Below are 14,826 nucleotides of genomic sequence, written 5' to 3'. Positions count from 1 at the left end.
TTTGGGAGGCCAAGGCGAGTGGATCACTTGAGGTCAGGAGATCGAAACCACCCTGGCCAACATGAAGAAACCCCGTCTCTACTAAAAATACAAAAATTGGCTGGTTGCAGTGGCTCACACCTGTAATCCCAGCACTTTGGGAGGCCGAGATGCGCGGATCACGAGGTCAGGAGGTCAAGACCATCCTGGCTAACACGATGAAACCCTGTCTCTAGTAAAAATAGAAAAAAATTAGCCAGGCGTGATGGCAGGTGCCTGTAGTCCCAGCTACTTGGGAGGCTGAGGCAGGAGAATGGCGTGAACCTGGAGGGGTGGAGCTTGCATTGAGCCAAGATTGCTCCACTGCACTCCAGCCTGGGCGACAGAGCGAGACTCCATCTCAAAAAAAAAAAAAAAAAAAAAAAGGGGCCGGGCACGGTGGCTCAAGCCTGTAATCCCAGCACTTTGGGAGGCCGAGGCGGGCAGATCACGAGGTCAAGAGATCAAGACCATCCTGGCTAACACGGTGAAACCCTGTCTCTACTAAAAATACAAAAAAAATAGCCGGGCTCAATGGCGGGCACCTATAGTCCCAGCTACTCGGGAGGCTGAGGCAGGAGAATGGCATGAACCCGGGAGGCAGAGCTTGCAGTGAGCCGAGATCGCGCCACTGCACTCCACCCTGGGCAACAGAGCAAGACTCTGTCTCAAAAAAAAAAAAAAAAAAAAAGGCCAGGCGCGGTGGCTCATGTCTGTAATCCCAGCACTTTGGGAGGCCGAGGCAGACGGATCACGAGATCACGAGGTCAGGAGATGGAGACCATCCTGGCTAACATGGTGAAACCCTGTCTCTACTAAAAAAAAAAAACAACAAAAAATTAGCCTGATGTGGTGGCGGCACCTGTAGTCCCAGCTACTCAGGAGGCTGAGGCAGGAGAATGGCATGAACCCAGGAGGTGGAGCTTGCAGTGAGCCGAGATCGCGCCACTGCACTCCAGCCTGGGTGACAGAGCAAGACTCCGTCTCATAAAAAAAAAAAAAAAAAAATTAGGCATGGTGGCGCACACCTGTAATCTCGGCTACTCAGGAGGCTGAGGCAGGAGAATCACTTGAACCCAGGCGGCGGAAGTTGCAGTGAGCCGAGATCGTGCCAATGCACTCCAGCCTGGGCGACAAAGTGAGACTCTGTCTCAAAAAGTAAACAAACGAACAAACAAAAAACAGAAGAAAGGCAAGGCAGGACCACCAGCTCTGAGGAAGATTAGTCATCCACTTCCTCTCCCTGCCCACTATCCAGAAATTTCATCCTCATGAGAATCCTTATTAGGAGAGGAGACGCACCCAGGTTTTACTGGAACGGGAGCTATGTATTCAGCCTGTCTTGTTTAAGCTACACTGCCCCAGACTGTAACGATCCTGGTGCAACCTTGTTTGCATCATGTATGAGGGCGAATCTTACATGAATTTCTATCTTCTGAGGATTCAGGCGGCTCATGGGCCGTGCCCGCACTTCTGGTGTTCCTGGCCACCCTGAGGATCACGAGGTCAAGAGATCAAAACCATCCTGGCCAAAATGGTGAAACCCCATCTCTATTAAAAATACAAAAATTAGCCGTGCTTGGTGGCAGGCGCCTGTAATCCCAGCTACTCAGGAGACTGAGGCAGAAGAATCGCTTGAACCCGGGAGGTGGAGGTTGCAGTGAGCCAAGATTGCGCCACTACACTCCAGCCTGGGCAACAGAGTGAAATTCTGTCTCAAAAAAAGAAAAAAAAAGAAATATTGGTGACAATGAGGCCTGGAGAAGAAGACGGGCCTTTCAGAGGGAGCATAAAGTGGGAAGACACTTGTCTCTTGTGTGAATGCTCCCTAAAGAACATCTATTACCGAAGAGATTCTCAGTAACCAGGTAGTCAAAATGGCACATTTTGTGAATGTTAATCCACCTCTTTCCTTCGCCATCAAGTGCTTATTCAGTGGATCCATGTACAAGGTGGCTATGGTGGCAGAGCTGGAGGCTATGCGCTGGGCTCAACAACACGGACTTTCCCTTGTCGAGGCTAAATTGATTACTGCTATGACTGAGTGCCTAACCTGCCAACAGCAAATGGAGAGGCAGAGATTTGTCCTCACTGGAATAAACATGTATTCTGAATACAGACTTGCCTTCTCAAACCATAATACTTCTGCCAAAAACACATTTGTAAGCTTACAGAATGGCTTATTCAATATCATGGTATTCTGCACAACATCACTTGGATTAAGGAACTCATTTCACAAAAGAAGTGAGGCAATGGGCTCACACCCATAAAATTCACTGCTCTTATCCCATACTCTATCACCTGGAACCACCTGACCTAACAGAATGTGGAATGGCCTATGAAGACTCAGTTATTCCACCATCTGAAAGACACCACTCTGAAAGGATAGGGTTCTATCTTATATGTGGTATATATTTTGATGCGGTGATCAACATCAGGTGCTGTCTTACCCACAGTAGAATACATGGGTCAGGGAATCAAGGGGTAAAGTGGGAGTCATTTCCCTATTACACTTACTAACACACTTGCAGAATTTTTGTATCCTATAATAGCTCACTAGGGCTTCCATAATAAAATACCACAGACTGGATGGCTTAAACAACAGAAATTTATTTTCTCACAGTTCTTGAGGTTGAAAGCCCAAGATCAAAGTGTCAGCAGATTTGGTTTCTTCTGAGGCCTCTCTTCCTGGCTTGCAGATGGCTACCTTCTCACTGTGCCCTCACATGGCCTTTGCTTGGTGCATACACACCCCTGGTGTCTCTGTGTGTGTGTTCAAATTTCCTCTTCTTATAAGGATACTAGTCACATTGGATTAGGGTCCATCCTAATTGCCTCGTTTTAGCTTAATCAACTTTTTAAAGGCCCTATCCCCAAATACACTCACATTCAGAGGTTCTGAGAGTTAGGGCTTCAACATATAAATTTGCCGGGGGTGGGGGGTACATATAAATTTAGCCCACAACATATCCTATCCTGCAACTTTGGGCTCTGCTAAAGATCTTAGTTCCTAAGGAAAGAATGCTTCCATGAGAGGTCACACAATGGTTTCATTGAATTAGAAGTTGTGACTATCATCTGGCCATTTTCAGTGCCTCGTGTCATTCAACCAATAGGCAAATAAGGGATTATTCTACTACCTGGAATGACTGATCCCAATATCCAGGGGAAACTCAGTTGCCACTAACAATAATGGCAAGGAGGACTATGTCGGGAACCAGGTATTCTCTGGGGCTCTTCTTACTAGTCTCATATTCAATAGCAAAAGTTAATCAAAAACATCAGCAACCAAAAAAAAGGGAAGAGCCACTAAAGATTCAGAACTTTCGGAAGAAGAAGAGGCGAGAACCACCCCCGGACTGACCAAAGCCAGTGTGCCGCTGCATCCCGCACACGGCGCCTACATCCCGCTGCCGTCGCTGCTGCCACCATGCCCAAGACAAAGGCTGAAGGGGATGCTAAAGGAGATAAAGCCAAGGTGAAGGACGAACTACAGAGAAGATCCACAAGGTTGTCTGCAAAATCTGCTCCTCCAAAGCCAGAGCCCAAGCCTAAAAAGGCCCCTGCAAAGAAGAGAAGGTACCCAAAGGGAAAAAGGGAAAAGTGGATGCTGGCAAGGAAGGGAATAACCCTGCAGAAAATGCAGATGCCAAAACAGACCAGGCACAGAAAGCTGAAGGTGCTAGAGATGCCAAGTGAAGTGTGTACATTTTTGATAACTGTGTACTTCTGGTGGCTGTACAGTTTGAAATACTACTTTTTATCAAGTTTTATAAAAATGCAGAATTTTTTAAAGCTATGTTGTTAGCACACAGAACACTTCACTGTTATATTTTGGGGAAGGGGCATATGTCACTAATAGAATGTCTCCACAGCTGGATTGATGTGGGGAAACATCTTTCCCTTCTAGTTTTGAGAGACTTTCTCTTGGCTCCCAGGAGGAGGGATTCCCTGACTTTGACACACGTGGCCACTTTGGCACAAAAGCCTTGTGGTATGGAAAAACAAATTCATTTTTATGTCCTCTTCTCCCTCTCCACCTTTCAGCATAGACTTTACTCCCTTAAGACCCAGACATCTGTTGGGACCTGACCCCTAGTCATTGGTTACCAGTGTGTCAGGCAATCTAGACTTTCCAGTGATGCCACTGAGATGGCACCTGTCAAAAGAGCAGTGGCTCCATTTTTAGATTGTGGATCTTCAGATAAATTGTGCCATTTTCATTTCACTTCCTGAAAGTCAGGGTCGGCTTGTTTAAAGTTGTTAAACAACATGCTAAATGTGAAATGTCAACCCTCACTCTAAACTTTCCCTGTTCAGAGCATCAGATGAAGACTTCACTGGGTTTTATAGTGGCTTTCCAATTTTTGGTAGTCCATTGAAGATGGGAGTTTGAAAGTTGTTGTATACTGTTAACGACTGCCCATGTCCTGCCTGAAATACCATGACTGTTTATAGAAAGTATCTTTAATAAAGCTGGATACAGTTTGGCTTGGAAAAAAAAAAAGAGATTCAGACCTTTCAGGAATGAAGGTGTGAGTCACCCTACCATGTAAAAACCCTGACCAGTTGAGACCCTGGTTGAAGGCAAAGGATACATAGAACAAACACCATTAAGAAGGAAATTATAAATATTAACTATATCCTTGTGACCAGTTATGAAAATGAAGATTGTAATGTATTTCCGTATATTAACTGTTTTCTTCTCTCTCCTTTTTTCCTTATTGGTACAAGTTTTGGTGCAGGTTAGCTTTAAAATTTAGTCTTTAGGTAACAGAATATTCATATGGGACTGTGACTGAATTTAAAAATAAATTATTAACCTCCTTATGTTGGGGACAAATTGGCAATGGCTTAGTCTGTATGAAGTATATGAATGAAGGATAGTTACACCTTGTTAGGTAAAAAAACAAGTTGTTTTTGTTCTATGGGAGTTCAGATATGTGGAGAAGGGTGTTTGGACATCAAGTAGCCAAAGGAATGGACCAAAGCAGTTATTACACTATTGTCTTTGAGCTCCAAAACCCGCCCTGTAATCTGCCTTGGAAGACTAAGACTGAACTCTGCAAATCACATTTTTGCTTTGCTAGCTGAACCTCATTAAGCTCTACCAATAATGAGCACTAGAAAGAGATGGCAAGGCTGTAGGAAAAAGGGATTTGCTCCTTCCTCTTTGTTTCCTATGGGTTTCCTGTCTGCTTCCCATTCATATAAGTCTTCCCATTCATATAAGTATCCCCTTAACACTTTTTTTTTAAGAGACAGTCTTGCTATGTTGCCCATGTTGGACTTGAACTCCTGAGCTCAAGTGATCCTCTCACCTCAATCTCCTGAGTAGCTAGGACCACAGACCCACACAATTAAGGTGCCTGGCACCTTAGCACTTCTTTATCCTGGCAGTGGCAGTGCCATTCTATGACGGCAGCTAAATCCAGCCTGCAGTTTTTCCAGAACCACCTTCATTGGATCTCTCCTCCTCCAGAGACAACAGTATTATCTAGTCAGTGCCACTCAGAGGTCTGAGTTTCATAAGTAGGCCCTTCCTCCAAACTTCTAAGTTTTAACCATTCCAGCCTCTTTCCTTTGTTCCCCCAGCCCCAGTGACGGAGTGGTTTCTATAATTGCTATCTCCATGAAAATTTGGTTGTTCTCTTTTTCTTCAGTTACCTACTTAACCAACATTATTTTTTTAATTGAGATGGGGTCTCACTGTATCACCCAGGCTGGACTGCAGTGGCACGATCTCAGCTCACTGCAACCTCCACCTCCCGGGTTGAAGTGATTCTCCTGCCTCTGCCTCCCGAGTAGCTGGGATTACAGGTGCCCGCCACCGCGTCTGGCTAATTTTTTTTTTTTTTTTGTATTTTTCGTAGAGATGGGGTTTCACCATGTTGGCCAGGCTGGTCTCGAACTCCTGACGTCAAGTGATCCACCAGCCTAAGCCTCCCAAAGTGCTGGGATTACAGGCGTGAGCCACTGTGCCCGGCCTACTTAACCATTCTTCAAAGTTTTTTCTATTGAAATAATTGGTGTGGTTTCTATTTCCTGACTGGATCCTAACTAGTACAATTCTCACTCTCTCTGCAAGAGTTCTTGCATACCAGGGCTCTTACCTTCTTTCTCTACAAACCGTTTATAGGTAAACTCATGCACTTCGACAATTTTTGGTTTTTTTTTTTTTTTTAAGAGAAAGGGGTCTCACTTTGTCATCCACGCTAGAGTGCAATGGGATGATCATAGCTCACTGTCACCTCAAACTCCTGGACTCAAGGGATCCTCCCACCTCAGCCTCCCAAGTAGCTAGGACTACAGGCATGTGGTACCACACTCAGTCCACTTCAACAGTTTTAACCACCATCTCTGTGCAGACAACTTTCAACAAACCAATATGAGATGTACTAAAAAAGAGTTTTGTATGTGCCTTTGTAACAGCACTCATCAACTCTAGTTATTTACCTGTCAGTCAATCTCTTCTCCAGATTGTAAGCTCCTAGAGGACAGGGACCATGTCTTATCTATCTATGTATCCGTAGTGCCTGATCCAGTATCTAGCACAGAGTAGATACCCAAGGAAAAAAATGTAAGGCCAGGAATGGTGACTCACGCCTATAATCCCAGCACTTTGGGAAGCCAAGGCAGGAGGATTGCTTGAGAATAGCCGTTTGAGACCAGCCTAGTCAATATGGTAAGTCCCTGTCTCGACGAAAAGAAATTTTTTTTGCCAGTCATGGTAGTGCACACCTGTAGTCCCAGATACTCAGGAGGCTGAGGCGGGAAGATTGCTTGAACCCAGGAGTTCAAGGCTGCAGTGAGCTATGATTGTACCACTGCACTCCAGCCTGGGTGACAGAATGAGGCCATGTCTCAACAAAAAGAAGAAAGAGAAAGAAAGAAATATTGGGCCGGGTGCAGTGGCTCATGCCTGTAATCCCAGCACTTTGGGAGGCTTAGGCAGGCAGATCGCCTGAGGTCGGGAGCTCGAGACCAGCTTAGCCAGCATGATGAAACCCTGTCTCTACTCAAAATACAAAAATTAGCTGGGTGTGGTGGCAGATGCCTGTAATTCCAGCTACTCGGGAAGCTGAGGCAGGAGAATCGCTTGAACCCGCGAGGCAGAGGTTGCAGTGAGCTGAGATTGTGCCACCTCACTCCAGCCTGGGCAACAGAGCAAGATTCCGTCTCAAAAAAAAAAAAAAAAGTAAAAAACAAATGTTGAATTAGTGATTGAAAACTAATGGGGTTCCTCTTATCTGTGTCTAAACAGACAATTTCGCCAAAGTCTCAAGTAACTAGAGCTGCAATTCAGACTAATACTTTCATCTTCAAGTGCTAGATACAAAGTTTCAACTTACCTTCAATACAGAGGTCTGTTACACTCCCATCTTCCATGCTGCGTAATAGTCCTTGGAGCAGAGGGAGGTAAGAAAGGGGTGGTTAGGCAGGGCACAGTGGCACACACCTTTATCCCAGCAATTTGGGAGGCCGAGGTGGCAGATTACCTGAGGTCAGGAATTCAAGAAAAGCCTGACCAATATGGCAAAACCCTCTCTCTACTAAAAATACAAAAATTAGCCAGGAGTAGTGGCCTGTGCCTGTAGTCCCAGCTACTCAGGAGACTGAGGCAGGAGAATCACTTGAACCCAGGAGGCAGAGATTGCAATGAGCTGAGACTGCACCACTGCACTCCAGCCTGGGCGACACAGATTGTCTCAAGAAAAAAAAAAAAGGGGAGTGGTTAACGTTCTCTTCAAAGAGAGATAGACCCACACAGGCACACTGTAAATTCTAAGTCTAAAAGCAGCTATAAACAATGTTCCAGCTAAATTCTGCTCTCAGCACCAAACACTTTGACTTTAAAAGGCAACAATTTAAAAGGTAACAATTGGCCGGGCGCGGTGGCTCACGCCTGTAATCCCAGCACTTTGGGAGGCCAAGGCAGGTGGATCACGAGGTCAGGAGATCGAGACCATCCTGGCTAACACGGTGAAATCCCATCTCTACTAAAAATTCAAAAAATTAGCCAGGCGTGGTGACGGGCACCTGTAGTCCCAGCTACTCGGGAAGCTGAGTCAAGAGAATGGCGTGAATCCGGGAGGCAGAGCTTGAAAGTGAGCCAAGATCATGCCACCGCACTCCAGTCTGGGTGACAGAGCAAGACTCCGTCTCAAAAAAATAAATAAATAAATAAATAAATAAAGATAAGAATTGTGGCAGGGTACAGTGGCTCATGCCTGTAATCCTAGTACTTTGGGAGGCCAAGGCAGGCGGATCACCTGAGGTTTGGAGTTCGAGACCAGCCTGGCCAACATAGCAAAACCCCATCTCTACTAAAAATGCAAAAATTAGCCGGGCGTGGTGGCACATGCCTGTAATCCCAGCTACTCGGGAGGCTGAGACAGGAGAATTGCTTGAACCCAGGAGGGGGAGGTTGCAGTGAGCTGAGATCACGCCACTGCACTCCAGCCTGGGCGAAAGAGCAAGACACCATCTCAAAAAAAAAAAAAAGGTAAGAATTGTCAATGTGGTACAGCAAAAAAAACCCCATGTGCTCTGGTGTCTATGACAGACCTGGGCTAAAATTCTAGTTCTGTTACTTGTTAGCATAAATTCCCTTAAGGTTGGAGATCATTCTAGCTCCCTTAAAAACTGTCTTGGCAGTTAAAAGCCTGAAAAGTCTCTGGCACAGAAAAGCAATCAATACAAGTTAGCTGCCTTCCTCCCTGAAAGGGCTCATTCCATTGGACATTATCGTCATATTAAAAGAAAGAACATCAGATAAAATTTAATCTATCATACATCACACGTGAAGATATTAAGGCACAGGAGAGGGAAAGTAACTTGAGCAGGGTCATACCTAAGTCAGCAGACTCCATTCTGGTCCTGTACAAAGACCATGTATACTGGACTCTTTGAAGAATTTTTATTTTTATTGAGACGGAGTCTTGCTCTGTCACCCAGGCTGGAGTGTGGTGGCACGAACTGGTCTCACTGCAACCTCCACCTCCAGGGTTCAAGCAATTCTCACGCCTCAGCCTCCCAAGTAGCTGGGACTACAGGCACGCACCACCACACCGAGCTAATTTTTGTTATTTTTAGTAGAGATGGGGGTTTTACCACGTTGACCAGGCTAGTCTCTAACTCCTGACCTCAAGTGATCTACCCACCTCAGCCTCCCAAAGTGCTGGGACTACAGGCATGAGCCACCACGCCCGGCCAACATTTCCCATTTTCATCTTCTTACTTTTACTAACTTCTTGGCTCTAGCAAAGTCAGTTACTGTAAAATGCATCTTGGATCTTAGAAAAAGGGCCATTTCTACATCATTATGACAAAACAATTTGCTAATAAAGTATTACAATACAAAAAATCTAAATCAACTAAGATCATTTTTCCAAGAGCCCCAAAAGCAGATATACATACTATACATTCAAAACTCATGTCAAATTTCCCTCTTAATCCTTACCAAAAAGCACGCTTATGAAGTGGATGCAGACTCTCTGATCCTGAGACACCAGTTGCGTGACCAGGGAGGTATGCCTCACAAGGGCATCTTGGAAGCAGGACAACATGTGCTTCTTGCGCACTAACTTGAAGCAAATGAAGAAAAATATTCAATAGCAACCAAATTTTGGCTATTCTAAATCCAACAACCGTAATTTCCAAACACAATTACAAGATGATACAAGGGATCATTTAAACTATGGTGAGATCCACACTCCTTCAAGGGAGGTTGGAAAAGGATATCATTTACACAGAGGAATCCATGTATTCATACAGAAGATTGTACATGAGCTAAGGTTCCTAATGCCCTATATTTACATAGCAATTTATTTTTCACAAATCATTTTTGTCCACCAGCTCATTTAAGCCTAACAAGTTGGTGAGGAAAGCAAAAATAGAGGCCAGGCCCGGTGATTCACGCCTGTAATTCCAGCACTTTGGGAGGCCAAGGCAGGCGTATCACAAACTCAAGAGTTCGAGACCAGCATGGCCAACATGGTGCAATTCTATCTCAACTAAAAATAAAAAAATTACCCAGGCATGGTGGCAGGTGCCTGTAATCCCAGGGAGGGGAGGTTGCAGTGAGCCAAGATAGCGCCATTGCATTCCAGCCTGGGGGAAAAGAGCGAGATTTTGTCTCAAAAAAAAAAAAAAAAGAAAGAAAGAAAAGAAAAGTGTGTTCAGAGGCCGGGCATGGTGGCTCACGCCTGTAATCCCAACATTTTGGGAGGCCGAGGCAAGCAGATCACCTGAGGTTGGGAATTCGAGATCGGCCTGACCAACATGGAGAAACCCGGTCTCTACTAAAAATACAAAATCAGCTAGGCGTGGTGGCGCATGCCTATATCCCCAGCTAATTGAGAGGCTGAGGCAGGAGAATCACTTGAATCTGGGAGGAGAGGTTGCGGTGAGCCAAGATCATGCCATTGCACTCCAGCCTGGACAAGAAGAAAACTGTCTCAAAAAAAAAAAAAAAAAGAAAAAAAGTGTGTTCAAGCCAGGTGCAGTGGCTCACACCTGTAATCCCAACTTTGGGAGGCCAATGTGGGTGGCTCACCTGAGGTCAGGCGTTCGAGACCAGCCTGGCCAACATGGTGAAACCTCTTCTCTACTAAAAATACAAAAACTAGCCGTGCATGGTGGCAGGCGCCTGTAATCCCAGCTACTCAGGAGGCTGAGGCAGAAGAATCACTGGAACCTGGGAGGCGAAAGTTGCAGTGAACCAAGATTGCGCCATTGCACTCCAGCCTGGGCAACAAGAGTGAAACTCCATCTCAAAAGAGAAGTGTGCTCAATAAAAGGTAGAAGTTGCATCTCTTATTGCTTCTCATCTGTGCTACTGTAAGGCTCCTGTTTTTCCTTCACCAATTCATCCTACATAATAGATTAAGGTAGTGATCTATATGAGCTACTCAAAAAATCCTAGTAACTCCCCTTCATCTGACAGATTATGTTCAAGCTCCTTAGCTGGGTTTCAAACTCTTCAAGTAACTGTCCTCAACCTGTCTCTCCAATCTCATCTCTTTTACTTTCCCTTCAAACACTCGGATTATCCCCAAAACCCATCCTTATAATACCTACCTCCTGGGATAATCAGCCTCCCACTTCCTCTGGTCCAAATCTCACCCATCTTCTTAAACCTAATTTGAAAGCTTCCTCCTCTAAGAAACCTTTCCTAATTCCTCTCCTTACCCTGAACAGCACTTGACTACAAACATATTCATTCTAAGTTCCAAATAACATGTTGTCTTATTTCTCCCCACTGCACTGTCTTATTCATCTCTGATTTACTGTCCAAGAAAAGCAGCCTCAGAATTTCCATCCTTAATGAAAATTCAGAGGTTATTAGCTAGTTTACGAGTTCCCAGAGCACAGTGTGGGAATTCCTAAGAGTGCCTAAAACACTTCCCAGAGGTCCACAAGAACAAAAATATTTTCATATAATATTAAAATGTTCTTAGTCTTCCTCATTTTTTTTTAATTTTTTCCATGTTGGCCAGGCTGGTCTTGAACTTCTGGCCTCATGATCCGACCACCTCAGCCTCCCAAAGTGCTGGGATTACAGATGTGAGCCATTGGACCCGGCCCAGTCTTTCTCATTCTTATTCTCCCACAGGTGTACAGTGCAGTTTTTGAGACTATATGACATGATAGCACAACAGACTGAATGCAGAAATAGATAAAAATCCAGCTGTTTGGCCAGGTGTGGTGGCTCACATCTTTAATCCCAACACTTTGGGAGGCCGAGGCAGGCAGATCACCTGAGGTTGGGAGTTCGACACCAACCTGACCAACATGGAGAAACCCTGTCTATACTAAAAATATAAAATTAGCTGGGCATGGTGACGCATGCCTGTAATCCCAGCTACTTGAGAGGCTGAGGCATGAGAATCTTTTGAACCTGGGAGGCAGAGGTTGCGTGAGCCAAGATTGCGCCATTGCACTCCAGCCTGGCCAACAAGAGTGAAACTCCATCTCAAAAAAAAAAAAATAAATAAAATAAATAAATAAAAAATCCAGCTGTGTTTAAGAGAGGCAGGGTCTTGCTCTTGTCCAAGAAGGAGTGCTGTGACTTGGTCATTGCTCTATGCAGCCTTGAACTCCTGGGCTCGAGTGATCCTTCCACCCTGCCTCCCAAAGCAGTGGGATTACCGGCATGAGTCACTGTGCCTGGCCAACCTGTCTTCAATTAAAGCAACTTGCAAAATTGTAAAACAAAGCCATTCCTGTCACTCTCTCTCTTGTTTTGAGAAAATACAGTTATTTATGTTTTAAATTACTTATGCCACAGGACTGTACACTTAAAAAGATCTAAAAACAAATTGTATGTTATCTATATTTTGCCACAATAAAAAATTACTTATGGGCCAGGCACGGTGGCTGACACCTGTAATCCCAGCACTTTGGGAGGCCAAGGCGAGGGGATCACCTGAGGTCAGGAGTTCAAGACCAGCCTAACATGGAGAAACCCTGTCTCTACTAAAAATACAAAATTAACCAGGCATAGTGACGCATGCATGTAATCCCAGTTACTCGGGAGGCTGAGGCAGGAGAATTGCTTGAACCCGGGAGGCGGAGGTTGCGGCGAGCTGAGATTGCGCCATTGCACTCCAGCCTGGGCAACAAGAGTGAAACTCCACCTCAAAAAAAAAAAAAGAAAAGAAATCAAAATATTTGAGAACGCAGACAGGCATGGTGGCTCACAGATGCAATCCCAACACTTTGGACTTTGGGAGGTCAAGGCAGGAGAACTGCTTGAGACTAGGAGTTCAAGACCAGCCGGGGCAACACAGGGAGACCCCCGGGACCGTTTCTACAAAAAAATAAATAAATAAATAAATAAATAAATTGAGAACTGCTGATCTAGCCAATCCACACACTCACGAATTCCCCTCCCATGAATTGGAGAGAAACTTGACCTCCCAAAGTCTTCTTGGATGCCTCCATAGACAAGAAAACTCATCGCAGGTCAGGCACCATGGCTCACGCCTATAATCCCAGTACTATGGGAAGCCGAGGTGGGTGGATCACCTGAGGTCAAGAGTTCGAGACCAGCCTGGCCAACATGATAAAACTCCATTTCTACTAAAAAATAATTAGCCGAGCGTGGTGACGGGCGCCTGTAATCCTAGCTACTGGTTAGGTTGAGGCAGGAGAATCGCTTGAACCCAGGAAGCAGAGGTTGCAGTGAGCGGAGATGGTGCCATTCACTCCAGCCTGGGTGACAGAGCGAGAGTCCCTCTCAAAGCAAACAAAACCACTTCATTGCAAACGCGGGTAGGCACTGAGGGCCCAGGCAGCCCGCTTTGGCCAGCTCTGCCCAAGGAAAAGTCTTCCCGTTCACCCCACTTCTGCCCGGCTGTAACCTGTCACTCCTGTCCCCTCGGAGCCCAGACCGCCCCTCCTCCGATTCACACCCCGACAGCTGAAGGGAATGAGGAGCGGCCGCAGCGTGCGCGCCTGGCCCGCAGGTGAGTGGGGGCTGAAATGGCGGGAGCCTGAGCTAAGGCCGAATCCCCGGGAAATGGAGGCAGGGGCAGCAAAGGGAAGGAGCCAGAAGGCGGAAGGCGGGAAGGTGTGTCCCTGAGACTGGGTGAGGTCCTGGGGGATCCGGATTTCCGCCCTTTCAGGCGCAGAGCCAGTGGACAGGGCTCCACGGAGGCCCGCAGGCCAGCCTGGGGCTGAGGGGCCCGCGAGGCCGCTGCGGCCGGGTGCGGGACGGGCTGACGGGGAGGAGAGTGAACACAGCCCGGGGGCCCGGTTTCGCGTCGGGTTCACCGGAGCGGGTCTGGCAAGGGCCTGGCCGCGTTTGCTGAGAGAAATGGCCAAACCCAGGTCTTCTGAAGAAAAGGTTCCGCCCGCACCGACACGCCGGGGTCCGGCAGCAGCTCCAGCGCGCAGGCCAGGCACAGGCGGGGGGTCACGGGCAGCAGCCAGCGTGGGTCGTGCCGGTAATGGGCCCTCTCGAATAGAAGCGCCGCCTCTTCCTCTCTCCTGGGTCCGGGAGTGCCCGCCGTCGCCGCCTGCCTCATAGCCATCTCCTCCCTTGCTCTCAGCTGAGGCGGCACTCTTTCCCGCGCAGACTGCACGCATGCGCACTTGGAGGACGGAACTGCGTCGGTGTGGAATGCGCCTGCGCGGACCCAGGACGCTGCAGTCTCATGCGAGCAGCAGCCGCTGAGGGCAAGTGGTGGATGCAAGTGCTCTGCGTCGTGTCTAACTAAGCCAAAAGCGGTTTGTGCTTAAAACCCTGCAGGAATGTCTTTACCACACCCAAAGTTGAAAAGCAGTTATAAAGTAGGGGGCATTTGCCTTGAAAAAGGAAGGAAAGGAAGCTATTTCTACTGTTTTTTAAAAGTGAAGGCCGGGCATGGTGGCTCACGCCTGTAATCCCAGCACCTTGGGAAGCCGAGGTGGGCGGATCACGAGATCTGGAGATCGAGACCATCTTACCCAACATGGTGAAACCCCGTCTCTACTAAAATACAAAAAATTAGCTGGGTGTGGTGGCACGTGCCTGTAATCCCAGCTACTTGGGAGGCTTGAGGCAGGGGAATCACTTGAACCCGGGAGGCGGAGGTTGCAGTGAGCTGAGATTGTGCCACTGCACTCCAGCCCGGCGACAGAGCAAGACTCTATCTCAAAAAAAAAAAAAAAAAAAAGAGGGAAAATAAGCGATCTCAAGGATTTGCATCTAAAAGCAATTAGAGGCTGGGTGAATTGGCTCATGCCTGTAATCACAGCACTTTGGGAGGCCAAGGCGGGTGGATCACCTAAGGTCAGGAGTTTGAGACCAGCCTGGTCAAC

The 14,826-nt window shown here is 46.7% G+C and overlaps 1 protein-coding gene across 1 annotated transcript in view; it reads right to left on the bottom strand.

Moving 5' to 3' along the window:
* MEI1 (meiotic double-stranded break formation protein 1) overlaps positions 1-14,093 on the bottom strand; it is a 98,142-nt gene extending 84,049 nt beyond the window's left edge. The window contains exons 1-3 of the mRNA XM_054469945.2: positions 13,884-14,093; positions 9,482-9,605; positions 7,371-7,421 (exon numbers count right to left, since the gene is read on the bottom strand). Of these exons, the coding sequence (XP_054325920.1) occupies positions 7,371-7,421; positions 9,482-9,605; positions 13,884-14,057 (349 nt within the window). The 5' untranslated portion in view covers positions 14,058-14,093. The remainder of the gene's footprint in view (positions 1-7,370; positions 7,422-9,481; positions 9,606-13,883) is intronic.
* Positions 14,094-14,826: the final 733 nt, after the last annotated feature.

Source organism: Pongo pygmaeus, chromosome 23, assembly GCF_028885625.2.
Source record: "Pongo pygmaeus isolate AG05252 chromosome 23, NHGRI_mPonPyg2-v2.0_pri, whole genome shotgun sequence".
NCBI classification, from domain to species: Eukaryota; Metazoa; Chordata; class Mammalia; order Primates; family Hominidae; genus Pongo; species Pongo pygmaeus.
The sequence above is the reverse complement of the archived record's forward strand: the minus strand, read 5'-3'. Positions and strand labels throughout refer to the sequence as shown.